The 26,082-nt window shown below is 38.3% G+C and overlaps 3 protein-coding genes across 5 annotated transcripts in view; 2 read left to right on the forward strand and 1 right to left on the reverse strand.

The window, feature by feature from the left end:
• Positions 1-79: 79 nt before the first annotated feature.
• On the reverse strand, positions 80-15,776 carry LOC134790445 (signal transducing adapter molecule 1). 2 transcript variants are annotated; one of them, XM_063761251.1, is made up of 9 exons: positions 15,546-15,776; positions 8,055-8,206; positions 6,811-7,036; positions 6,336-6,650; positions 5,988-6,095; positions 5,325-5,503; positions 2,047-2,239; positions 1,432-1,528; positions 80-752 (listed from the first exon to the last, which is right to left on the reverse strand). In XM_063761251.1, the coding sequence occupies exons 1-9, from the start codon at positions 15,586-15,588 to the stop codon at positions 746-748; spliced, it is 1,320 nt and encodes a 439-aa protein (XP_063617321.1). In that variant the 5' UTR covers positions 15,589-15,776; the 3' UTR covers positions 80-745. The 2 variants fall into 2 exon arrangements, with proteins under 2 accessions (XP_063617321.1, XP_063617322.1); XM_063761252.1 differs by lacking the exons at positions 8,055-8,206; positions 15,546-15,776 and adding an exon at positions 7,901-8,014.
• A 631-nt stretch (positions 15,777-16,407) lies between these two features.
• Positions 16,408-17,384, forward strand: LOC134791052 (uncharacterized). The gene has a single exon (XM_063762082.1). It carries the CDS (start codon positions 16,504-16,506, stop codon positions 17,242-17,244), a length of 741 nt encoding a protein of 246 aa, XP_063618152.1. The 5' UTR covers positions 16,408-16,503; the 3' UTR covers positions 17,245-17,384.
• Positions 17,385-21,471: 4,087 nt separating this feature from the next.
• The window catches only part of LOC134790454 (putative uncharacterized protein DDB_G0271606), a 38,197-nt gene continuing 33,586 nt past the window's right edge, over positions 21,472-26,082 (forward strand). Inside the window, exon 1 of one of the 2 annotated variants that reach the window (XM_063761260.1) lies at positions 21,472-21,824. In XM_063761260.1, the coding sequence (XP_063617330.1) occupies positions 21,814-21,824 (11 nt within the window). In that variant the 5' untranslated portion in view covers positions 21,472-21,813. The remainder of the gene's footprint in view (positions 21,825-26,082) is intronic. The other variant, XM_063761261.1, reaches the window with a different exon arrangement.

Consider the following 26,082-nt stretch of genomic DNA (forward strand, 5'->3'; position numbering starts at 1 on the left):
CTAAACAGTAAGTTACCTATTTTTCTCCTTGGGTGCTAGATTAAACTTTTTTGATAATAAGATAAATAAAATAATAGTATAATGATTAGTCTTTTATTGCATGTCCATTATTATACACAAACTTGCTTACAGACAAATTTCGATTAAAATATTTCCATCAACAACTCCCACAATTTAAATAACTCTTTAATATTTCTTACACGGGAATAAAACAGTCCTATTCGAAAATATTTATTGATAGTTGGTGACATCGCTTTTTATAGGTAACTAAATGTAAAATTTCAATTCCGACTGCAAGCGACAGCACACCGTTTTGTGTTTCTATTTAGAATACGGCGTAACGTACACGTACGTAACGTACTGCAGCAGCGGTTCGAATTGAAATCATACATTAAAATACATATTCCCTCTACTTAAGGTGACATTCTGATAACAATTGCAGCAACGTTACTACTGCAAAGCTGCTGCAGACGCCATTAGAATGTTACCTTAAGATTTGTCTAAAATTTGATATATGTAGACGTTCATATAGCCGCCATACTCCAAAATCAACGATATCAAGAACCCTCATAAATAAATTCAAATAATCTCAGATAATTTTACACTAACCTAACCCTTTAAGGTACAAACAGTGCGCGGAGGCACGGAATGCGATTTTGCGACTAATGTGCTTGGAAATAAATACGGGTACAGGATTAACAATAAGTCGGTAATAAAATAAAATCGTATTAACAACGCCGCGATCTCAGCACCTGAAAGTAAACGGTTAAATAAGTATTTCCAACTTTACAGTTTCGTAGGAGCACATTCTAAGCTCGTTGGGATATTTTTATTTCGAGGAATATATTAATATATATTATATTATACCAGAGTTCTCGAAAATGGCTGGACCGATTTTTTGTAATCTCCGATTTTTTTTACCTGAATGTGGGTCGATCGCCCAACATTACCCAAATGTGTTATTTCCGAATAAGCTGTTACATCAATTTGAACTATATAACTAGAACTGTAAAATTGATTTTTTAAAAACTCGTTTTTCTTACTCATGACTCTCATGAGAGTCATGAGGGATTCGGTAGCTAGCCGCACTGCATAAAATAAACAATGCCTATTGTTTAACAGATTAATGTTTGAGCCGAAAAATCACTTCAGAAAAGGTCTACTATATTCAGTGAGTACAAAAGTGCAAGCCTTTGAAGAGCAGAGGCGAGTGGAACTCGACACGAAGCGTAACGAGTTAAAGGCCCGACCACCTGCGGTCATAAATTACAATTTTGTCGGTGTTCAATTCACCGCAAAAATAGGCTACGTCAGCCACCTGAGAGCTCACGATCGTCGCTCTCACTAGCCAGTGAATACCCAGTCGCCGAGGCCGAAACCGGCTAGGACAGGATGATGACTATATTTAGCTGATATTATATCAATACCTACCTAGGTTGCGGCGGTTGTCCGGGAGGATGCTGCGGGCCGGGCGGCGGGAAGTAGTGCAGCTGCTGCAGGTGTGGCGGCAGCGCCGGCCCCGGCACACCTAGTAATATTATATATAGATTATTTATTCATGCATTTATTTATAGGTAATATACAATCGAATACTTTTTATGGCACACCTCACACAGTTTACAATTACGTACACAGAAATAATTAAAGCGAGCGCGGCGGGATGCCACGGTGAGCCCGTATGGCAGCCTACTGGCTTTTTGCACCAACGGCGTCAATCCGAGGTCGCATAAAGAGTTCCGTAGCCTCAACTACGAAACGGAGCGGATTAATCACCCGATACACCACGAGTATGTAGGGTTGAGAAATGCCGTAGGGTTCCGCGGAGAGCTGTGTTTTACTACTCACCTGGAACACCAGAAGGAGGCATTCTGGGTGTGTGGGGCTGAGGAATGCCGGAGGGCTTGAGGAGTTGAGCGCGTCAACCCAGTTCCGGTATGTGGGGTGAGGAATACCGTAGTGTTTGACGCATGAGACTGATATAGGTTGAGCGCGTCGACGAGTTCTACGACTTCTGCGTGAGGCGTAATTATAATGTTTATTACGTACCTGGCACACCAGGAGGCACCCCCGGTATATGTGGCTGAGGCATGTTGTAAGGCTTGAGGGGTTCCCGCATGAGGTGGTGGTAGAGGTTGAGCGCGTCGACGAGCTCGGCGGAGAGCTGCGTGAGGCGCGCGTGGCGGGCGTCGGCGCGCTGCAGCGCCGCGTCCACCACGCCGGCCTGACGGAGCGCGCGAGCCTGGTAGTTGAACAAAACCAAAAAAATATTACAAAAGAGATATGAGTAGCTTAACTTCAAACTCGGGTAAATCCATCAAACATCAAACAAACATCAAACATCAACATTTATTCAGCAAATAGGCCACAAGGGCACTTTTACACGTCATCATTGAATTTACATACATGCAAAAATAATAACATCAACAATTTTATAAAATAAAACTAAGAATTCAATCTAACGTATTACAATTACTAAGAGATGTATATGGTCTCTTAATGTCGAATTACATAAAAAATACAGATACAAAACACAAAAAAAAATCTATAATATTTAGAGGTGTAAATGTCTCTAGGTGTCAGAACTATAAGATTATATAGTTTATCAAGTTATCCTTAGAGATGTATAGGGTCTCCAAGAGTCAATATCCTGTATAATTAATACATTCATTAAGAGAAAAGAAACATACGAGAGCAGAATGAGGCGTCTCACTGTAATTAATTAATAAAAATAAAGTTACTAAGTATAATAGCTTGTGTTAGCTTAAACAGACCAGTCTCCACAAACAGCACCCGTTCACGAGTATGACGCGTATCTCAGCCATCGCCTCCCTCAACCTTCATTCGGGAAAGTGGCGACCCGATCAACGACGCCACCGTAAGCAAAGACTTTTAAGCGAGCATGACATGTTCAAGCTACCGGCCTATAATAATATTAAAATAGTAATAACATGTAGCTGTAAGACTCGGCATTTTGTGCTCGTATGTTACATAAAAAGACAGTATAGCTTCACATAATTACTAGCCTAAGTTGACTTAGAGATGTAAAGGTCTCTAAGTGTCAGAAACATTAAAAATATAGGTATGTACAATCAAAAATAAAATATATAAATAAATACTTAGAGATGTATAAGGTCTCCAAGTGTCCAAAACTAAAATTAAATTAAACAATTTAATCAAGCGAGAACATCATTGTCTCATGTGTCAATTCTACTGGACACTAGCATATTTAATTCACATTGTAAAAAAAAAAAAAACAATATTTATTTAGCTCTTATTATACTAATGAAATCAAGCTACCTGCTTAAAGGCATCTCTATCGTTTATAAAATCATTTACAGTGTAGTACGCCTTACTTAACAAGGAGCGCTTAATGTGCGACTTAAATTTGTGAAGTGGTAAATTCACTACATCAGTGGGGACTTTGTTATAAAAACGTGTACAGTTCCCGACGAAAGACGTAATAACCTTACGGAGGCGGTGGGCGGGCACAGCAAGCTTATGTTTGTTTCTAGTTTTATAGTTATGGATATCACTGTTAACCTTGAATTCGTGGATGTTTTTCCGAACATACATAATATTCTCTAGTATGTATTGAGATGCAACGGTAAGAATGTTAACTTCTTTGAATTTCGCTCATAGGGATACTCGAGCGCCCAGTCCATAGATGGAACGTACAGCTCGTCGCAGCACAAATATTGTCTGAATATCTGCCGCTTTTCCCCACAACAGAATTCCATAAGACATAACACTATGGAAGTAACTAAAGTATACCAGCCTGGCCGTCTCTACGTTTGTTAGCTGTTTGATTCTCCTCACTGCATAGGCTGCTGAACTAAGTTTTCCGGCTAGAGTGCCTATATGTGCATGCCATTGCAGTTTGGAGTCTAGAGTGACTCCCAGGAAAACAGTTCGATCCTCAAATTCCAGCGTATCACCTTTTATTTTAATCTTGCTGTTATTTACCTGCTTGACGTTAGGTAGCGTAAACTTGATGCATTTGGTTTTCTTGGCGTTCAAAAGCAAATTGTTTGCCGTAAACCAGTTTACTATGGTAGATAGCGCGTCATTAATGCTCTCGAAGCTATTTTCCTTTCTGTCCACTTTAAATATAAGGGAAGTGTCATCTGCAAATAACACTATATCATGTCTATCTTGCACAACTTTTGGTAAGTCATTAATGTATACCAAAAACAGGAAGGGACCAAGAATTGAACCTTGAGGCACTCCGAGGGCTACCGGGGACCCCGCCGATTGAGTTCCATTAATAACTACTCGCTGAGTTCTATCCGAAAGGTATGATGAGACCAGGTCAAGGGCACTAGCTTTTATCCCATAGCGGCTTAATTTTCTCTTTAAATTTTCGTGATCAACGCAACGCGCCTTTGACAGATCACAGAAAATTCCAACAGCATCTTGAGCTTTTCCCAGGCATCAAAGATGTGTTTTAGAAGTACCGCACCGGCGTCAGTAGTTGATCGACCTTTGGTGAAACCAAATTGATTGCTATCAAGCAGTTTGTTTCTGTTGAAATGTGACAATAGTTGATTCAGAATAAGTTTCTCGAACACTTTGCTTTGCTTTGCATCTGTCAGATTATGCGATTTTGGTATTAAGAAAAGGTAATAGGGTAGATATTTGCTGAGAGGGTCGAACGGATTTACCTGAGTTTGAAGTTAAGCGACACATATTTAGTTATGCACTATGCAATGGGTTCCAATTCACTGATGTTGAACTCAATCCTTTAGTTAACTTCAAATCAGGGCTAACTTCAGCAGTAGAAAAGGCCGAAAATTTAAAAAACCTAGGATCGAAGGTCTATGAATCGTTTCGTAACATCACTTAAGCTGGCCCAAATAATAATGCCATACCTTATCGTAACCATGGTAGCATAGTAGGGTTAGCACCTTCAACCATGGTAGATTTCGAACAGAAATAAGTGTCAATAACTAGTTTAAGTGCCTATAATTGGATCTATACCTCGTGCCTAGCAAGATCATCTTCCCCTGAAACGGGTGCTGTTCTAACGTCGTGTAACGCGAGCAACGCCGTATCTATTTCTCTTCCTCTTCAATAGGACCGGAGGAGGCAGCGAATTAAACGTTTATTCTCGTCTGAAGGACTCTTTCTAATGCATTGCTTTTGCAGTAATAAATATCTAAGTATTTAACATATCTTTAGTTACCCCAAAGTATAACGCCTTATCTCAACATGAGGCATCCGTAACCATAACCATGGTAGCATAGTAGGGCTGGAGCCTTCAAACATGAAGTTTTGAACAGAAATAAGTGTCAATAACTAGTTTAAGTGCCAATCATTGGATTTACCTCGTGCCTAGCGAGATCCTCTTCCCCAGGAGCGGGTGCTTCAGGGCTAGCCTCATGTAACGCGAGCAACGCCGCGTCTAACGCCGCTTCATCTATTTCCGGCTCCTCCTCTTCCTCTTGAATAGGGCCGGAGGAGGCCGCGAACTGGACGCTCTTGCCGCCTGAACGCGACTCGATCTCTGTGGATAAGCCATTTAGTTAGGGGTGGTATTCCACCTGTCCAATGTGCATTGCGTCTCACTCTCTCATTAAGCAAAATGTGAGACGCAAATACACATTGGACCAAGATATTGGACAAATGGAATACCATCCTTAGTCATAACTTACAGCCAATGCTCCAGCTCGCACCAGTGCGATGGTATACAGTATGAAATGGAGATGCGTTGCGGTTACCGCAAGTATGCATTTACCAGAAATCTTGCCTTTTGACCAGTTTGTTTCTAGGGAATTGCCTAGGAAGCGAGTCATCTTTAGTTGGTAATGTAATTAAAGCGTTTTCAAATGGTTTATTAGACAGATGAACCGAATAATTCGGCCGAATTTTCCGTTCGGTAAAATCTGACTCTGAACCGAACATTTGGCCGAATACGAATAAGGCAAACTCCATATTCGGCTCATTACTATGTATGCAGTGTGTCCTAGTCTTAGAGTAGGTATACTAACTTGGAGCAGGCTCGAGATCGGCACTGACAAAGTTTGCAGGGAAGAGCCCCTCGCCGCGCTCGTTGCTCCCCTTCCACCAGTTGGGGTCGCTCGCGTCCGTCACCCACACTAAAACAAATTTTAAGTTATACAGGAACGTAGTTTTGGAATATTTTTAAGAACGGCAAAACGTACAATCGTGTTCCGGCCTCCGGGGGAGGGGACATATTTAATCATAAACTTAAACGAAGGTTAATTTTAAAATGCGGCCCGGAAAGTAGAACGGCCGGACAGAGACCCGAAAGCTTTTTTTGTCCCAGCTGAGACGCTTCGTCGCTCGGTCAATAAAGGTATAGTAATGGTACTAACGTATCTCTCCAGCTAAAAACGTCAGCTCATTATCCTCAGCGGCCTCAAAGTCGTAGAGCGCGCGCACTTTCCTGGGCGCGGGCGCGGCGGGCACCGGCGCCGGCGGGGGCGCGGGCCCCGGCGCCGGCGCCCCCGCCGCCTCCACGCGCGGGTACAGCGCGCCGCCGGTCACGCCGCCGCCGCCGGCGCCGGCGCCGCTCTCGCGGAGGGACAGCTCTATGGCGCGCGCGAGGTCGTCGTGCTCGCGGGCCGCGGCGGCGGACGTCGCGGATTGGGCGGGGGCGGCCGCAGGTTCGCTGGTTTCGAAGTCGTGGCCTATAGAATAGAAAAACGGCTTTAAACAAATAAAACAACTAAGACGGGTTAAACCTGAAACCTCGAGAACTTTTCTGATGTGCAACGAGATTAAAAATTACATGGACACATTATGAATGAAATTCATTCGTAAAATAGCCATGCACATAGTTCAACTCGCCTTCAACGCGTAACTTCAAATACAGCGAAGGCACCAAATCGAGCTGCGGATCGCCCTTGAACTCATTCTCCGCCCATTTTTTTAACAGTCCTCGTAGTCGGCGCGCCACAGGAGGCTGAGCTCGCGCTAGCAGACGGCGGAACTCGTGAAGAAAGTCGCGAGAGGCGACCTCTAGGAGGAAGTTGCGGCCGCAGTTGGAGACGCAGGCGTCGAGGAGGGTCGCGGCCTGGAAGGAATATATATGTGTAAAATGATAGATAACTTAATAATTACAACTCTTTGTAAGTTTTTTGAAGATCGTACAACAATTTGTTCTACTATCATTGTAAAACAGTTACATGTACAGTCTAGGGAAAAAATCGTTTGACTGATTAGTTGATGACGCTTTACGGAGCTTAAATACATATACTATTTTCGTACTGCATTCTTAAACGTCAATTTTCAGGCATCGACATCTACTTTAGCTGTGCAATCTTTGATAATAATAAGATTAAAGTTTAAATTAGCATAGGGGTTTTGACACGAAATTGAAAGACAAATCGAGATATTTGTCGTAACTTAAAAAAAAAGCGTTTCAACAATTCAGTTGGTCTCCTAATATTTACCCTAAATAAAGGTTAACCAGGGTTCCTAACCTTTTAACCGTGTGATGAACATTGTAGATTGTACAACAGCATAAACATAATAACCACATAACATAACCATTTATTATATCGATATAAGTCAAGGATAACATGGGTAATACTTGAGTAGGTATTTCATATTTATCGAGGTCGATTACGAGGAAAATAAGTCAGTAATTAACAAAGAATAAATACTAACGCACGGACGCAGATCTCCAGATTTAGGGCTCAGGCCAGGCTTTATTGCTATTACTTTATGAGCGCTTTCAATGCAGTAGCGGATTTGCCCTAAGGCACAGTAGGCCCGAGCATAGGGCGGCAAGACATGTGGGTCGGCAGCAAGGTGGCAGTCTATATGATGGGTGCTGAGACTGCTGAGGAAGGGGCGGCTAGTAGTTACTACAAGGCCTGGGGCCTAGGGCGGCCAACACTGCAAATCCGCCACTGTTTCAATGACTGATCCATACCTTCAATTGTACATGAGGGTCGGTGTGGGCCAATCGACGCGTGACGGCGCGCAGGCAGTCTCTCGCCGCGGTCGCCCCGGCGCCCGCACGGTCACAGATCTCTAGAATCATGGCCTATTGATATAGCTTCATCAGCTCAATAATGGAAGCATACCTTCAGTTGTACATGAGGGTCGGTGTGGGCCAATCGACGCGTGACGGCGCGCAGACAGTCCCTCGCCGCGGTCGCCCCGGCGCCTGCGCGGTCGCAGATCTCTAGGATTAAGGCCCAGTCTTCACTCGAGTTGTTCTCGTTTGTCGCCTTTTCTGTATACATGTAGAAAATGCATGTAAACTGTAAACAGGTAGAAGTATACAGGAACCATACCTAGGGACTCCGTGCACACTGATGCAGGTAGTTAGCAACCTAAGACACTGCTAGGTTTCATGGAGGAGCTGAGGTGTCGAGGTTGTCGACTTGCGGAAAATGCCCAGTATAACTAACTAACTAACTCGTTATTGCACACCTCACCAGTGATTTATAGATACTGAATAAGTATATATTTCCATGTACCAATATTAAAACCTACCGCATATATACCGCATACCGAATAAATATATGAATCATTGATATAAGCTCTTACTTTATGAGTCATCAATATATCAGTTTCTATACTACGTAGTAGAGGTGGTCCGTGTCTACTATAAGGAGATATGATTCATTATTTAAGTATGTAACTAAATAGTTATGATAAGATAATTCATTTTGATAAGTGCTACTTATATTAGGATATTGAACTTTCTAATTTTAAATAAAACTATTAATGACGCAGTCAAAGGTTCAGCATTTTGTCAGGTGACAGCAAAAACTCATTGATTACAACCACAAATTTAGTGCCATAGTGAACCATATTAGTAACAAAATTAGATTTTAGTTTAATAATTTTTATGCAATAAGTGTTTTTTGGTTGTCACCTTTCAATTTTACCCAGGTGGTTGGTAAAGAAGTTGCCCATTGGTTTAGTTTTGACACAAAATCTAGTTTAAGTATTAAACTTTTACTAACTTAACATAGTACAAACAGCAACACTCTTAACTGTCCATCGGTGGACCTTATTACTAACGGCATAAGGTCCACCAATGGACAGTTAAGAGAGTGGGGGATGGTACCAACCAGTCGCACACAGCCAAGCCTTTAACCAGATTGTAGTTACCTGTAATAACTTTTTACTAACCAACTTAGGAGTAAGACCCATATTATGGTTGTGGAGGCTAGTATGTCCACGTTTTAAGTCACAAATTGCGCAAACAATTTGCTTTCTTTCATGCAATATTCATAAGATATAATTATAGTAGATTTTCTTTTACAAAACAAAGTTATAGAAGATATACTGCGCATTAAGATACGTCAGAATTCCTTGTTTTATCAATCACATTTTACCTTTGAAAACTACTTACAATTTATTTTAAATGTTTTACTAAGATTATACAGCTCTCTAGCTGGGTAAAATCATGTAATAGAGCAATAACAATAGCTGTGTAAGAAGAAAATGGGGTTAAGAACATTATGCTAATACCTGCATAAAGTTTAACTGTTATTCATTGTTCAATGCCCAAACTAGTCACCACTGTTAAATTTGTTGGTTGGTCCTAGAGATATTTGTTAACCCTCTGCAACTGTGGTGACTTTTTTAGAGAGATTCTACTGATGTGGTGTCTATCAGATGTCATTTTCGATGATTCATTAAAAATAAACTAATGGCAAAATGGTAACTATTGTTTTATATAACAATCAATCCATAAGAAATATATAATAAATTTTAATGGGATCACAGTTTCTTACAATTTGTACTTAGGCTAACAAAAAAATTTCAAAAAACTTAACAATCAGCAACTTCAAGTAACTTCATTAATTTTCCTTCTTTTGAACATTATATTTATACTTTAAAAAAACCGGGCAAGTGCGAGTCGGACTCGCGCACGAAGGGTTCCGTACCATAATGCAAAAAAAAAAAACGAAAAAAAAGCAAAAAAAAAACGGTCACCCATCCAAGTACTGACCATACGTCAGAATTCCTTGTTTTATCAATCACATTTTACCTTTGAAAGCTACTTACAATCAATTTTAAATGTTTTACTAAGATTATACAGCTCTCTAGCTGGGTAAAATCATGTAATAGAGCAATAACAATAGCTGTGTAAGAAGAAAATGGGGTTAAGAACATTATGCTAATACCTGCATAAAGTTTAACTGTTATTCATTGTTCAATGCCCAAACTAGTCACCACTGTTAAATTTGTTGGTTGGTCCTAGAGATATTTGTTAACCCTCTGCAACTGTGGTGACTTTTTTAGAGAGATTCTACTGATGTGGTGTCTATCAGATGTCATTTTCGATGATTCATTAAAAATAAACTAATGGCAAAATGGTAACTATTGTTTTATATAACAATCAATCCATAAGAAATATATAATAAATTTTAATGGGATCACAGTTTCTTACAATTTGTACTTAGGCTAACAAAAAAATTTCAAAAAACTTAACAATCAGCAACTTCAAGTAACTTCATTAATGTTCCTTCTTTTGAACATTATATTTATACTTTAAAAAAACCGGGCAAGTGCGAGTCGGACTCGCGCACGAAGGGTTCCGTACCATAATGCAAAAAAAAAAAACGAAAAAAAAGCAAAAAAAAAACGGTCACCCATCCAAGTACTGACCATACGTCAGAATTCCTTGTTTTATCAATCACATTTTACCTTTGAAAACTACTTACAATCAATTTTAAATGTTTTACTAAGATTATACAGCTCTCTAGCTGGGTAAAATCATGTAATAGAGCAATAACAATAGCTGTGTAAGAAGAAAATGGGGTTAAGAACATTATGCTAATACCTGCATAAAGTTTAACTGTTATTCATTGTTCAATGCCCAAACTAGTCACCACTGTTAAATTTGTTGGTTGGTCCTAGAGATATTTGTTAACCCTCTGCAACTGTGGTGACTTTTTTAGAGAGATTCTACTGATGTGGTGTCTATCAGATGTCATTTTCGATGATTCATTAAAAATAAACTAATGGCAAAATGGTAACTATTGTTTTATATAACAATCAATCCATAAGAAATATATAATAAATTTTAATGGGATCACAGTTTCTTACAATTTGTACTTAGGCTAACAAAAAAATTTCAAAAAACTTAACAATCAGCAACTTCAAGTAACTTCATTAATTTTCCTTCTTTTGAACATTATATTTATACTTTAAAAAAACCGGGCAAGTGCAAGTCGGACTCGCGCACGAAGGGTTCCGTACCATAATGCAAAAAAAAAAACGAAAAAAAAGCAAAAAAAAAACGGTCACCCATCCAAGTACTGACCACTCCCGACGTTGCTTAACTTTGGTCAAAAATCACGTTTGTTGTATGGGAGCCCCATTTAAATCTTTATTTTATTCTGTTTTTAGTATTTGTTGTTATAGCGGCAACAGAAATACATCATCTGTGAAAATTTCAACTGTCTAGCTATCACGGTTCGTGAGATACAGCCTGGTGACAGACGGACGGACGGACGGACGGACGGACGGACGGACGGACGGACGGACAGCGAAGTCTTAGTAATAGGGTCCCGTTTTACCCTTTGGGTACGGAACCCTAAAAAAAATAGAGAAAATCTAAAGACAGAATAAGGCACTAATCCTGAAGTTGGTACTTATTTTAAAGGATTTTCGTCAATCAACTATGTAAAATATAATTATTTATGTGGTGAGGTCTCTCAGACACTATAGAAACATTACTATTTTTGTGAGGTGACGTCAGCACCTCTAGCACATCTTGCATCCGCGACTTAGACCGCGACTCGAGTCGACATTCCCGCGGCTGTCAAATCTGTCGATTTCCGTAGCACAACTTGTACCCGCGACTGCAACAGCCGCGTAGAGAACTCAAAGTCGCGGCGCGACTCATCAGTGTTCCCCGATAGAATCAAAGTCTAAACATAAATGCTATTTACATGTGACAACACTGAATCGGAAACAGGGTTGCGCTATTTCATTCGTTCTTTGGTGGTAAAAAATCTAGTTTATTGTCGATGGTTAAGTTTTTCCTGTCAAAGTCAAGGAACTTTCAAATTTTGTCAACATTTAATTACGAGAAAAAATATGAAAAAAATGTAAGTAATAGAGCCTTATATACTAAATTTTGATAATATTCCTTAAAATATATATTGTTTTTTAATTTCTGTTTAATAAACCTTTTAAATAAAATATTTTTGTAAATAACTATAATTAATGGAATTGCTATTATTGGTTTTAGTTCTCATATTCCTGTTGTAAATTGTGTTTTTTTTTTCAGAATAGGTCCAGCATTATCCTAGACACGATTGATATCCCAGCACCCAAAGGAAAATATTGTTAACAGGAACGTGCCAACGGGCCCCGAAGTGGAGAGTCAGGAAAAGAAACACACTAGGCAAGCTTTTAGGTTTCAAACGCGGAGCTGTCCCCGTTTCTAAAGTCACTAAGATGTGAGAAGCGCTTTAGCTTTAAGAACACCACCGAGGAAGTGAACTATTATAATAACCATAATGGTTATGGCGTACCTATCTATAGTTCGTTTTTTTAGCATTAGAAATAGGTAAACAATCTGGATGTGTTTTTTAATTGAAAAACACATTTTAAAAATAAGTTACAGCAAATATGTAACAATTATGAATCTAATACGATCATTTATATTTTTCTGCTTTCATAAGCAAATATTGTGCCAATAATGGATGGCATTTGTGTGTATGTGTACTGTGTAACTGTTTATGATTTGACAAATTGATATGAAAAGCTTATTTCATAGTCCTCGATGAAGTCACGACCATATTTTATTTTTTTGTTTACAAACCAATTTTCTTTCCAGGGTGATATTTAATTGTCCTACGCCGCATGTCGAAGAAAAAGGAAGAGAGAAAATACTTTTCAAGGGTAATAAAGAAGATTATTACAATTTCTCTATTGTGGTTCTAGATGTTAATAATATATTAGGTTTAATAATAAGAAGTCGAATATTGCAAGAATATATAAGGCAAAGCAATATATTATTAATTTAAATATTGTTTTTTTTTTCACTCCTGTATTTTTTACCTAAAATGAAACAAAAATAAAGTAGGTAGGTACCTACAACTCCTAGAAGCCATGATTAGCTCCCCAAGGCCCACTTCATACTTAATGCTGACAGCAACGTATCATAGCATGATCGTATCAGACCCTGTCAAACATGAAGTGAAACATCTAGAACGGGGGTATGATCTAGAGGAGTTTCAATATGGTAGAGTAGACCATATGATAACCGTACCTATGCTACGCAGACTATGACATGAGCGTAACGACTCCTTCAAAATATTGTTGGTCGGGTCGGTCCAGTCACGTCACAGTATGGTGTTGGCAGGGGACGGAATGGTTTAGTGGGTGATGACTGATAATATTTCATACAAAGCATGATTTTGAGCCGGACATGATCCTGTTACAGCCACGTATTACATCATTCTGTTACAGTACGATGCAGCGGGCACAGGCCACATGTAGGTATGTTTTGTTGAACTCGAGGAAGGTTCCAAACGGTACCTAAATAGTAAGAGATTGTTGAAATTAGACATCTAACCGTGATCCTAAATACTACTACTAAGGCTTACTTAATAATAATAAGTTAACTACTTACTACTATATTACTTAATAAGTTGGATAGTTTGTTTTGAACATTTGTACCTACCCACCTCATCGGCTTCGTTTATGTACAAGCATCAAGCGGGCTCCGTTGTTAGTTGTTAGGTTGATAAAAGTTTTGTGTAAGGAAGTCTTAGGATTATACTTTTACAAACTTACGAACCTGAATTGAAATTTCAAAAATCCTACATATGTACCTATTTACTTAATTGAGTACCTACAAGCTAGCTGTTTGAAATTAAAGTTGTAAACATGATGGGTGTGTTGTGGTACTTGTATACAGGTATCACCGTGCATAATCGATATAAGAGTGCGTAAAGCGCATTTAGTGATTGTTCCATACTTCCTTATCCCTTAGGGCAATAAGTAATTATACAAATTATATTATTACATAATATATGAAACTTGTTTTTAAGTTATAATTATCATGAGTTCAGTTAAAAAAGTACAAGCAAACCACCCGCGAGAGCGAGTCGCGTTATAAAGTCGCGTAGACTTCAACTCGCGGATTGACATAAAGCCGAGAGAATATTTTGTCTCAAAATAGGCAGTTGTGCTACGGATTTTAGTTCAAAGTCGCGATCGTTGTCATTTTCTGACAGTGACACCTGATCGCGAGTTTGTCGCGGCTCTCGCGCGTGAGTTGTGCTGCCAACACGCGACAAGCCGCCAAGTCGCGCCGATCTGTCTCTTCTCGCGCCTGTCGCGGCCAGTTGTGCTAGAGGTGCTGATAGACACCATAATTACTATGGACAAGTACATATTTTTATGAGGTGAGGTCTGTCAGACCCAGGACTTATTGCTGTGCTCATGTCTGTGGGACACCCGCAGCTCATATGTCCCGATGCATGCACCACATTGCCGCTCGGGCATCACTGTCCGATGCCGCGAGTCGTTTGAGGAAGGTAATGAGCGAGACAAAAAAAAATTTGGCGGTGTCTGATAGACCACACATCAGTCGCAGAGGGTTAATATGTACTTTGTAATCTTTATATGAAGTTAGCCCTAATCAACCATAGTTGAGTAGAAAGTGACAGGGAGGAGGTTTGAACTTACAACCTCCCACATTTTGTGATGTTTTAAGGCTTAATGTTTTTTATGTATTTAGGCATAAAACAATACATACTTGTAGTTCTCACAACTACTATAACCCAAATAAAATTCATAAGCCATATATGTAGTTTTTTTTTCTGGGTTACTCCCTGCCCATATTATTATACAGTTGCCACTACTTTATAATAGTTTGACAAGGGATAATTAAACACAACAACAATCATCGTATGTCTGGAACTTAATTCATAAATAAATGTATTTCTATTCTATTCTATTCTATAATTAACAAATAGGTACTTAGCCTTATCTTTAAACATATTTAGCAGGTAATTAATGTGCTATATTATAAGAGATTGTTAATTTGTAGAAAAAAGTACTTCAAACTTTTTGATTTAGATAAATATTCATGAAATATATGCATTTGTAAAAAAACATTTTTTTGTCCATTGTGCCAGATTAGAACTCAAAAACATTTTGGATTCCTTTTAATTCAGTTTCTTATGGTGTCAGTTTACAATGTACGAGTTCATATCATGATATTAAAGTTGTAATATAATAATTGCATAATAATTTTCATTCGCAGTGCAACAGCTTGTCAAGAAACAGTAAGCATTAGCTGAACATGGACTATATCACTAATACCCCAGTCTTAATGTCTACTGGAACAATGTCATGATAAAGTATATCATAGTAAATTGAACCTAGACTGGATAGGTTAGGACTAACTGCTTCACTTCATTTAAAAGCAGCGATGCAGAAATACGAAGGTCAACTATGCAGTTGCTAGGTCCTGCCTCCCGCTGAGAAACGTAATCTAACCAGCTTGTTGTGCAAGCTATAGCAGCGCCCCGCGTCACGCCGGGCGCCGCCTAGCCAATCTGATTACTGATAATTAAGAAAACACGTACCGACATCTTGGTCGAAAGGCGATGAGTTCCCGAATATCCCCATTGCTTTCTTGTTCACTGTCGAGCCACGTTCACATCAAGTCGTGCTTGATCACTCCGCGCGAATCATTTAAATCGAACCAAACCGAATGTAGGACGGCTGATGATGATCAACGGGATTTAGGAGAAAACAACAAAACAATGAATCGCTTCAGTGACAGAGGTGACAACACTATTCATTGACATTACTGATAATGACAAACACGTACGACTTTGACAAGATGACAAGCGACGTCATAATGCTGGTGTTGCCAGAAGAAATAAATAAGACTGCGTTCAGAGATAATTTTATTTCCCGGAAGCGTTTCAATTTATAATTATTATTTATAGATGGTCAAGCAAATCTTGTCAGTAGAAAAAGGCGGCAAATTTGAAAAATGTAGGTGCGAAGGGATATCGTCTCGTAGAAAATTTGAATTTCGCGCCTTTTTCTACTGACAAGATTTGCTTGACCATCTATAGTTAAACAACTTTGTCAGTAGAAGTCAATTTTTCTACGGGACGCGTCTACATTTTTTTTAATTTGCCGCTTCTACTGATGGAAGCTTGACAGACTATTTTTTCGTGTTCATTTCTGTTGACCAGATGGCGTAGCACGGTCGCGTTTTTATCCCTTGTCACCGTGCCTGTCACGTTCTAACAAGTATGTAAGTGCGAAAGGGACGCGCATAGTGATAGACGATAAAAATGGAAGCGTGCTGCGCCCACAGGATATATAATAAAAAGAATATTATATAGCCCGCTCGACACTCGCGCAGAGTGTGGAGCAGGCTTATCACTAGGCGGATATCCGTAACTTTCATGCAGAATGACAGCGCGAAGTACAAACGTCAGCCACCTATCAAAATTTGATTGTAAAAATTGAAAATATCTATAAATCCTTGTAAAATTGTTCAAAGCTGTTCATTTCATTTTTAATATGGAAATGGAAATAGATATCGAAACTAAAGATCAAAATATTAGAAAAATCGAAGATGTCATAGACTTGCAGAAAGCTAAAGGAAGTTACAATCCTCGGCAAGTGGCATTTGCTTTACCATCAGAATCAGAGAGCACGGTATCTGCAAATGTAGCGAAGAGTTTAGAAACTGGGCTGTCAAATACGAAATCTAAAAGTAGCAGTAAGAAGCAATTCAAAAAGGCTACTCGTCAAAAGGGGCAGGTGCCTGATGTAGTGTCTTGGCCTAGTGATTCCGACATAACTGTACTGAGGATGAAGCTCATGGACGCGACCAATTTGAAGAGGAATGTGTCTAATATTGTAACAGGCGATGGTCTCCATCAACCCGATAGCTCCTCAATGGTTAACCTGGCAACACTAATACTTCAATCTCAAACTCCTTCAAAGCACAGCGTCTTGGAAGAGTACTTGGTACCTCTAACTTCTTGGGAAGAGAAGAATACTGAAGCTAAAGTGTCCTTCGATGAAAAAGAACAGAATGAAGAAATAACAGTTTTCCGTTCTGTTACGCAAGAAGCACTTTCTTTTATAAAAAAGAAGTACCTCTCATCTGAAGCTCTTAGCTCAAGGGACAGCGCTTATTTCGTGAATAGACCGAAAAAGTGCAGAATCGCTAGATTTTTCCGTCTCTATTTTTGTCCGTGTTGCTCATGCCTTTACGAAATAGAGAGGATGCGGCAAACATCATCAGAAGCATGAAGTAAGAATACACGGCATCTCCTATGGCTCTGCAGTGAATCGTTAGTAAGTTCCTTTTGTACATAATTTTACTGGTGTATATTTTTTTGTTGACTTTACTTTTGTGTTGGCTTCACAATATGAAACTTACCAAACAAACGCAACAATGTTTTTTATTAATACATTCTTCTGATTGGCTTTTCTTTATGACGGCCAGAAAAACACGGGATTAAAGCTGGATTTATATGCTGGGTCAACTTTACGAGTTGGTTGATGAGACGGTTGTCGGTTAGAGGCAGCAAGCGTTACAGCGATATAATTTCACCACCTAGCTCGCAGACTCACCGAAATTGAACTAAAATGTGAATCGGGCTTTATGTTGTCGTCTTCAGAGGGCCTACATCGAAAATCACCATCGGAATCGGAAGGCCCTCAGTCTCCACGCTAGCAATAGCTTAGGCCACGTTTTAATGTAGGGTCTAGCCAGTTGAGATGCATACATTCGTGAGTTGCAGCCCCCTCGGCTTGAGCTTACTTGGAAATGCACGGTCACAGTAGAACTTCGAGCAACACCGGCTTCCGACATGTCGGAAGGGAGGAGCCCAAAGTGATATCTTATCGTACAAATCATTCCGCCATTTTTTGCGTGGGGAAACGTCCACACAGCCGTCCGCCGTCTCCCTTCCCGGTGTTGCTCGAAGCAGTAAGTAGTAACACACCACACGAAATGTGGCCAACAAAACATACTTATTTGAACGCCTGTAAGATCACAATAGCTACAAAAATATATTTGGTCGTATGGCTTTTCTACCGGAACAACTTAGCCTTGAATCTTAACTTATCGTTCTTTTTTAGTTCCGCTTGACTTGATAACATCACCATTTTTATTTTTTCTCTCTTCTTATCGCCAAACGTACCTATCTGTTTAGTTTACGTAAGCTTGAAAGCTTAAGCGCAGTCCATAAGAGTTTTTCGGTCGTTTGACGTGGCTACCACTAGTCCACTACCACCTAAAATTGAAGTTTCCAAAGACCTGATCCTCATTATTGGGCCAATCCCGGCAAGCCTACAGAAATACGGGACGCAGGAAGCAAGCAAATACAGAAAATAATTGTTTATACCTGTTCCCTGGAAGCAATGTTATTGCGATCTTTTGCGACTGCAAAAAAACGGTATCTATATAGTAGACCGGTCTACTTCTGTGATTTTTGGATGCCCAGACGGCGGACCGGGAACATCGAAATTCGAAGAGAATTTATGTCACTGTCTCTCTATTGCTCTCACTGTATTGGAGTTATAGAAATGGAGATTTTGGAAACTTGCGGTAGATCTACAGATCGGGAGTCATTGAACCTTCGACTCTGCCGGCAAAGGTAATTTTAATTTCAATTTATTAGGCATTTGTTATCCTTCGCTAACCCATTGAAACGACTTCTTAAGGCGACTAGTATTACCTATAGAATAATCATGTGTTCATGGCTTTTTAAGATTCAGGAAAATATTGATGATTAGATGGATTAGTTGTCTCGGATCTACCCGTTCCAAATTTTTCACCATGATAGCTTGGAAATGCAGGTCCATTCTTTGAAAGCGATCTGAAAAACTACAATTTACTAATCCTTTAGAGACAAGATAATTTAGAGCAAGTTTTAAATTGTTTCTCATGTTAGCTGGTAAGTATAAATACGCTGGAATAGGCTGGAATTTTCTTCACTAAATGTGATATTTTTATCCCGTATTCAACGTATTTTCAAGATTTTTGGCGCGTGTGGATGACGTTTAAAGTATGGTCAAGGACGTCAAGGTCGTTAAGGTAATCAGTCGCGTTAACTAACACAATCAAGGACCTCGCACAGCTAGACCGGACGCCCTTGTGGGTAGTCTGCATTCTCGTCATTGTTCGTGGGTGATTCATTTCGCCTCAATGGAGGCTGTAATGTTCGTATTGCGATGGTGCACCAATGCCAATTGATATGAGACCTAGCTTTCTAGGAATAGAGTTTTTAGGGTTGAATTTTGAGTTGGTACGACGAGTTAAATGTTTGAATATCAACAGTCAACTATAGAGCTAACTGACCCCCTGTTTAACAGTGATTGCTGTCCAATTAGTACTTTAAGTGGGACACAAAAACTATATACAGTGTATACCTATGTGGGAACTGTCGACAGTATGTAACTGGACACAATCTATTTATATGCAATAATTATTTCTGAAATAAACTTTATCATTTAACCGATTGTGAGTAAGTAGGGAGATTTCCTTCAAGTGTTTCTTTATATTTGTTAACTCTCCTTCCTTCCGGTTGCCATGAAAGTTGTCAATTATTGTCATTATTAGTTACACTTGTTATGCAATACGATATTCAAATTAAAAACATCACAATAGATTGATACAATTTTTTCCACCGATTCCATCAAAGCAACAGGCGTACACCGTTCTTTCAATAATTAAATATTTATCCAAATATAGCACGTTGAAATTGCTTTTTGATCAAATAAATTGGCCTATCAATTGCCTTATACGCGCACCGTCATGGCATCAATTCGAGGTATTGTGCGCAGGTTACCTAAGTGCCTGACTTAGTGTTAAAAGTCTCGAAAAGTTGAGCAAATATTAGCAAATTTTCTTTGAAACTTGGAAGGCTTGTAATTTGTCGTAACTATAATTAGATTGTCCGGTTTTCTAAGTTTAGGATGTATTTGAGACAGTGTTGCTCTGATAGTAGTGGTGACAAGAATAAACATCAGTGTTTACTTTTACCAGTTGAAGAGTCAGAAGAATTTGGGAAATATGGAAGTCTAATAAAATTTTAAAGGCAGCAAGACTTATAGACATAGGTCAATTGTGGGGTAGGGCACTGGAGCTTTTTTGGAGGTTTTTAAGAAGCGGCGAAAAGAAGGACGTTTCTTGTGCCATAACATTAAATAAAACCACCATCTGTGCAATGTCAGGTGATCAGCGAGCAGACGCCCATTTACCTATGATCAGAAGCTAGGCACCAATATATAACTGCCTTGGACCTTATATATCCACAGGAATATGTAGGTATATTTTCTTCAGGGTGTTTCAAAACAAGAAAATTTGATATATTATGTAAAAGTTTTTATCTTATTAATAGGTAAAGACTGACCAGTAATATATGATCATTGTCAAGAGGAGAATTTAATTCCAATATAGTACGAAAAAAATAGTTCCAGTGGAATTTCGCAACATGGCGCGTGATCATATACAATAATAAGTATGCCTGGTCAGGCTTTATACACTACGTAACTTTGTACACTCGAGTCATTAACTTTGGACTTATGGATTTAAAGTAATTAATTTTATCGGTAGGTATATTAAAATAGCCTAAAAGCAGTAAGTAATTATACTAATTATATGTGCCTATCTGCAAGAAATTACTTCTTATACAATGCCGATACTGGGCTACTAACATAGATTACCATATTTGGCGACCCAGGACTCGGTAAGCTCGGTATGGGACAGATGTGTAACCAACGTAGGCTTTTCTCGTAATTAATAGCTAATTTACAGAAGTGTTCTTAGCTAGAGTTATGTATAATATAATAGGTAATAATAACCGTTTTAGTTTCCACGTTTAAACAACCGTAAAACAAAAATTGAAAAATTTTGAATGAGCATTGTATCCTTTTTTGAGTCCCATTCCTACACTTCTGTAGGTAATACTTTATACCTATTAATTACCTACATATTGATAGGGTATTAGAAGATGGCCAAGTTTGTTTCAAAACGTTTTAAACAGTCTTACTACAGTGGTAACCATCTTGAAATAGGTTATAAAAATGCCATTCGATATTTTCCAGTTGCTTTTCGGCAAAGGAAAACCTATAGAGGAAACCGAAATTAGTGGCGGATCTAGGATTTTGGTTTGGGAGGGACTTGAATTGGGGGACTCAAATGCTTGTGGGGAAAGGGCGGGGCTTTGCACCAACCTCCCCTAAATCTACTTTTCCATATGGATTGGAAGGTTAAATGCTACTTCGTAAAAAACACTACCAGATTAGGTCCTTCTTCAAGTTGCAACGGGAAAAGCGGTAAAATGAGGATGAGGTTGTTTTAAACATCCGTTATCACAACCTTCAGAAGAGCTCTAGCCAGGGCCATCATTTAACACAAGATCACAAAAGTTCACAAAATTATTGTTTAAATAAAATGTTACACAAATGGCTTAGGTACTATATATATAGCAAAGTAAAGCAGGTAAAGTAAATATTGAAAATTATTAACAGTCATAATAGCTCGTAATAACGTTTTTCGCCTAATCATCTACGTACACAATTGGGGCGAAAACTTTCGTTTTCTAAGTTCAAACCGTCAATCGATTTGCGATCGAATCATAGTCATCTGTTGACTTAACGGTTTTATTTGTGTTTTACCGAATTAGTTCGATTCGATCGACTCGCCCCACGTTGAAAATGCACTTATAAAGGCTGGAGAAAGCACTGCGCTCGCAGTCTCCGTCTAACCGCCACGCGTACCGTGTTCCCGCGCTTTTTTGACGTTTATTTTTTTTATTTAAACTTTTTAATCAGTGTTGCAATTCCACGGATTCGTTTCACCACATTAAAATGGATATAAGGTAATATTTAATTTTGATTGTTCTATTTTAGGAGGCGTGTTTTCCGAGGGTACTTATTGTACCTAAACATGGGATTTTCTATTGTTATAAGATGTTAATTTAGTTTCACTGTATTGAATGAAGAAGTTAAGGTTGATGGTGTGAATAAAATCATAAACACCTCATTAGCTACACAAAGATAATAATTAATTTTTGTTTAATAGTTAACTGAAAAGTTAATTTATAAATATAAATGCTATTTAAAAAATCCTAGGCACCTACTCAACGTCCATGGAAATATGTACTTAATAGGAACTTAAGGATTTAAATCGTAAAAATCTGAGTTCTTATATCTGATAAGTAAGACAAAATGTAATAAAAAAATTATTAGGTACTTTACCTTCCTTTCAGAAGTCGGTTCAGATGGTCCACTTCACCAATTACAAAATAAAAGGTATATCTACCTAATTATAATTATAAATGCAAAAATTTTAATTACCTAATATAAAGCTTGTAGGTAACATTTACTTCTCTAAACTTTATTGCACAAAAGAAAAAACCTCACAGTACCTATTACATAAGGTGGACTTCATTCCATAAGGCATTCTCTACCAGTGAACCTTAAGGCTAAGCAAAGAGTTTAATACTTAAACATACTTATTAGGAATTATTTAAAAAAAACTTAATGTTGATATGAAATTATTTACAATTTTGTGACAGCATAGGGGCTGTCCATAAATTACGTCATCGATTTTTGGCGATTTTTGACCCCCCCCCCCCTATAATCATCCAAAAATCATGCTTCAAATGACCCCATTTCCTCCTACTTCATGCTACCGTCATCCGATGTCCAGACCCCCCCCCCCTAATTTGAAATGACGTAATTTATGAATAGCCCCATATCTACCTACCATAAAATCAACACGCTAAAGTTACATTCGTTGCATAACACATAATCAGTCATTAATTTACATCTAATTCATCTAAATAACCGAGAAAGCGATTGTTAGCTTTCAGACTCGTCTTTCGCGATTCCGTTAATATATTAAGTAGGTAATATAATGTAATATGTCGATATATATCATTCACTTTCTCCGGTAGCGCGAGTTATGAGATCGCGCGGACCTGTTGTTTGCATTCATCATGATTCATGATGCTTTATTTTTATGCACATTTTATTTTCTCAAAAACCACCACCTTAATTTTTCTGCCGTGTTTCAATTTCGAATGAGGATGTATCTCTGTACATCTTTGTCTACAGGTTCTATCAAAATATAGGATAGGTAATCTACCTTAATATTGTTCATTGGCAGTTTTGTTGTAAATTCAAACGTTTTTCTAAAAAAGTAATGAAATATAGGTACTGCAAATCGGGACACAAAAGTGGATGGAGGGGAAATACATCTTCAATTAGGAGTGTGATGTAGGTAATTCCAAGTTTCATGCTTTCTGTCGGATGGGACTCATAGAACCATGACTTGAATTAAAACCCGAACTGCCTATTGAACTTCAGTGACCACTTAGTTTTGAGGTCATTTACGACTAACATAGTGTATTAGATACAATGTAATGATACATACATAGGTGGATTAGGGAAGTCAATAATCTTTTCGCTGTCTGATTTGTGTACCTACGCATACCACTGGTTAGTGCAAATGTAGGTAGGTACTTATAAGAAAAATATTTTATATTTCATTTTGAAATTATTTTTTAACACGAGGAAAATTAAAAATACCACTTTGTCCTACACAATAATGTTGAAGACAGAAAATAAGAAAATAAAAGAATTTTGTCCAGGTATTAAGTATTTCATTACACTTTAAAAAATTGATCTCCAGAAATTTACAGGTAGGCAGATCCGAATTGATCCAATTCCATGTAGCGGCAGTTATCTTAATCTATTTAACTATCATAAGATGCAAAGTGGAACTCCAACAGGCCAATTCGAATGTACACTAATATCAGAATGACATCTCTAATGTCATTCAGTTATCGTGCATTTGCTCGGACGTTTCCGTGCATGGCGCGGGTGAGTCGAATGATAACTAAAATGACATGATTCAGATATCATTCTGATGTCAGTGTACGTTCGAACTGTACGTCTCGTAACTATAAACTAGCATGCCATCAAAATGGAAAGTGATCTGGCCGGTGCGTCAGCAAAACTTGTGTATACGCTTTAGTGCGGGGTAGTGTGTATACACTGTAATTACAGCGATTACTTGCGCAGTTTCCCGCTGCGCCAGAGCGTGCTTAAAATATGTATACAATTCTGTACCTTACATCAAAGACATACGCTCCAAAATGTATAATTTGAATGGATGTAGGACATGTAGGTAATTGAAAAGCTCGGGAAGCCTTATGTAATCCGTGATTCCGTTACAATTTGGACTTCCTTCGTTCCTTAATTGAGGATGTCATGGTTAATTGATGAAATTTTCCTGGTTTAGTATTGCCTCTCTATCGCTCTTGTATATTTGAGATAGAGTAGGAGATAGCGCAATTCTGAATTTCGTTTTTCGCGGTATAGCTTACTTTTGACCGAATATGCGAAATCGTTGTAAACTTTGGCCACGTTGCAGCGACTTGGCAGAAACAATGCATTATACGTACACATCCCATAAGAGCGCGCCATATTTTACGTAGCAGTTGGTATGAAAACAGCGTGGTTGGTTAACGATTTTGTATTACCTGTTCATAATTTCATGCTATTACATTGAAAACTGTTGAATGTTTCCGGTTCCTGTAATCCAGGATCCTGGGATTCTGTAATTCAGGATCCTTGGATTCTGTAATTCAGGATCCTTGGATTGGTTCAGGATACAATGAAGCTGTCAATAGTGCGGAAACATTATCCGTGTTTCCCTCTTAAAGTCCGGCAATCAAGGATTCCTTGTACCTACCAAGGATTAGATACGGGTCTATTACGACTCTCTTTACAAATGCCTTAGAGTTCGGATTAGACTTTTCTTAACTACTACCTACAATTTACTACCTACTTTTCTTAATACAACTTACGCTAATTGGGTACCTACACTATTTTCTGAAAACTCCCATAAGCTACGTTGCACCGACTTGTATTGTCATTGTAAACGTATAAATTTCATTGAAATTTGACATTAAAAATGACATTATTACATTTTGTCATTGCAAACACTATTCAGAGCTTGGTCCGCCCTTTATGTGATAGATGGTATCGGACATGGTCGCTGCCGTTGTCGCTACGATAATAAATATAAACATTTTTATTGCACTAAATAACAAAAAAACATCGTACTAAAGGTGATTTAATGAGCCAAAAGTATCTGCCATTCTGGAATAATTTTCCAAATAGGGATATAATATATCTCCACAGTTCCCGTTGAAAAGTCACATATTATTATTGTTCTCATATAGATAAGTAATATAGGTCATATAGGTATGGATATTTATTCTTTTGATTTTTGTAATTAATTTTGACAGAGGTGTAATGTTAATATAAATGTATTTGCATGCATTGTACTAAGTATATTTTTATCTGCAAATAAACGATTGATTGATTGATTGTAAAAGTTTTGCTAACTGTAGGTACTTTCAAATGTTTAGGCTATTCGTTACCTGCCAACATCTATTTTATATAAATAGATTTCAGACTTCAATTAAAATACAAATTACGAATTCAATTTCATACTTCGATTACATTAATCGCGTTTGTCATTGACCTTGATTAAATTGGAATGTGTGCAATTGTTTTATCAGTTCCCAGCGTGCACGGATTTGCTGGCGTGTGCGCTGTGCGCACGCAACCGGCCGCCATTTTTGTAGGAAACTGCCGTTTTTCGAACATATGCGGACATATTTAACTTGGTAAATAGGAAATCGTAAATAAATTAACGTTTTAGTTTATATGACAAATTAATAACCCGTTACCAATTATTGTGTCAGTTTTTATTACAGTTAATTGCTTGTCAGTAGGGCTAATAATTAAATAAAATCAGCGCTAATAGTGTATTGTTATTTTTGATTAGGAGTGCCCTAAAAAGCTTTTATTTCACTTTAATATACGTAGGCATATATTAAAGTGAAATAAAAATGTGAATACCGTTATTTACTTGTACCTAAATCATAAATGTATTGCATTTTTTACACGTTAGGTAGGTACTTCAGGGGATCTGCTAATTTGACTTTTGCCCGTGTTACTATAATATTGTATACTTAGACTTCAATGCGTAGGTATACGATAGTGTCATATCATAACTCAAAAACAATGACTTTTATTTAATTTTAGCTAAAAAGCACG

This window comes from Cydia splendana, chromosome 5, assembly GCF_910591565.1.
Source record: "Cydia splendana chromosome 5, ilCydSple1.2, whole genome shotgun sequence".
Taxonomy (NCBI): domain Eukaryota; kingdom Metazoa; phylum Arthropoda; class Insecta; order Lepidoptera; family Tortricidae; genus Cydia; species Cydia splendana.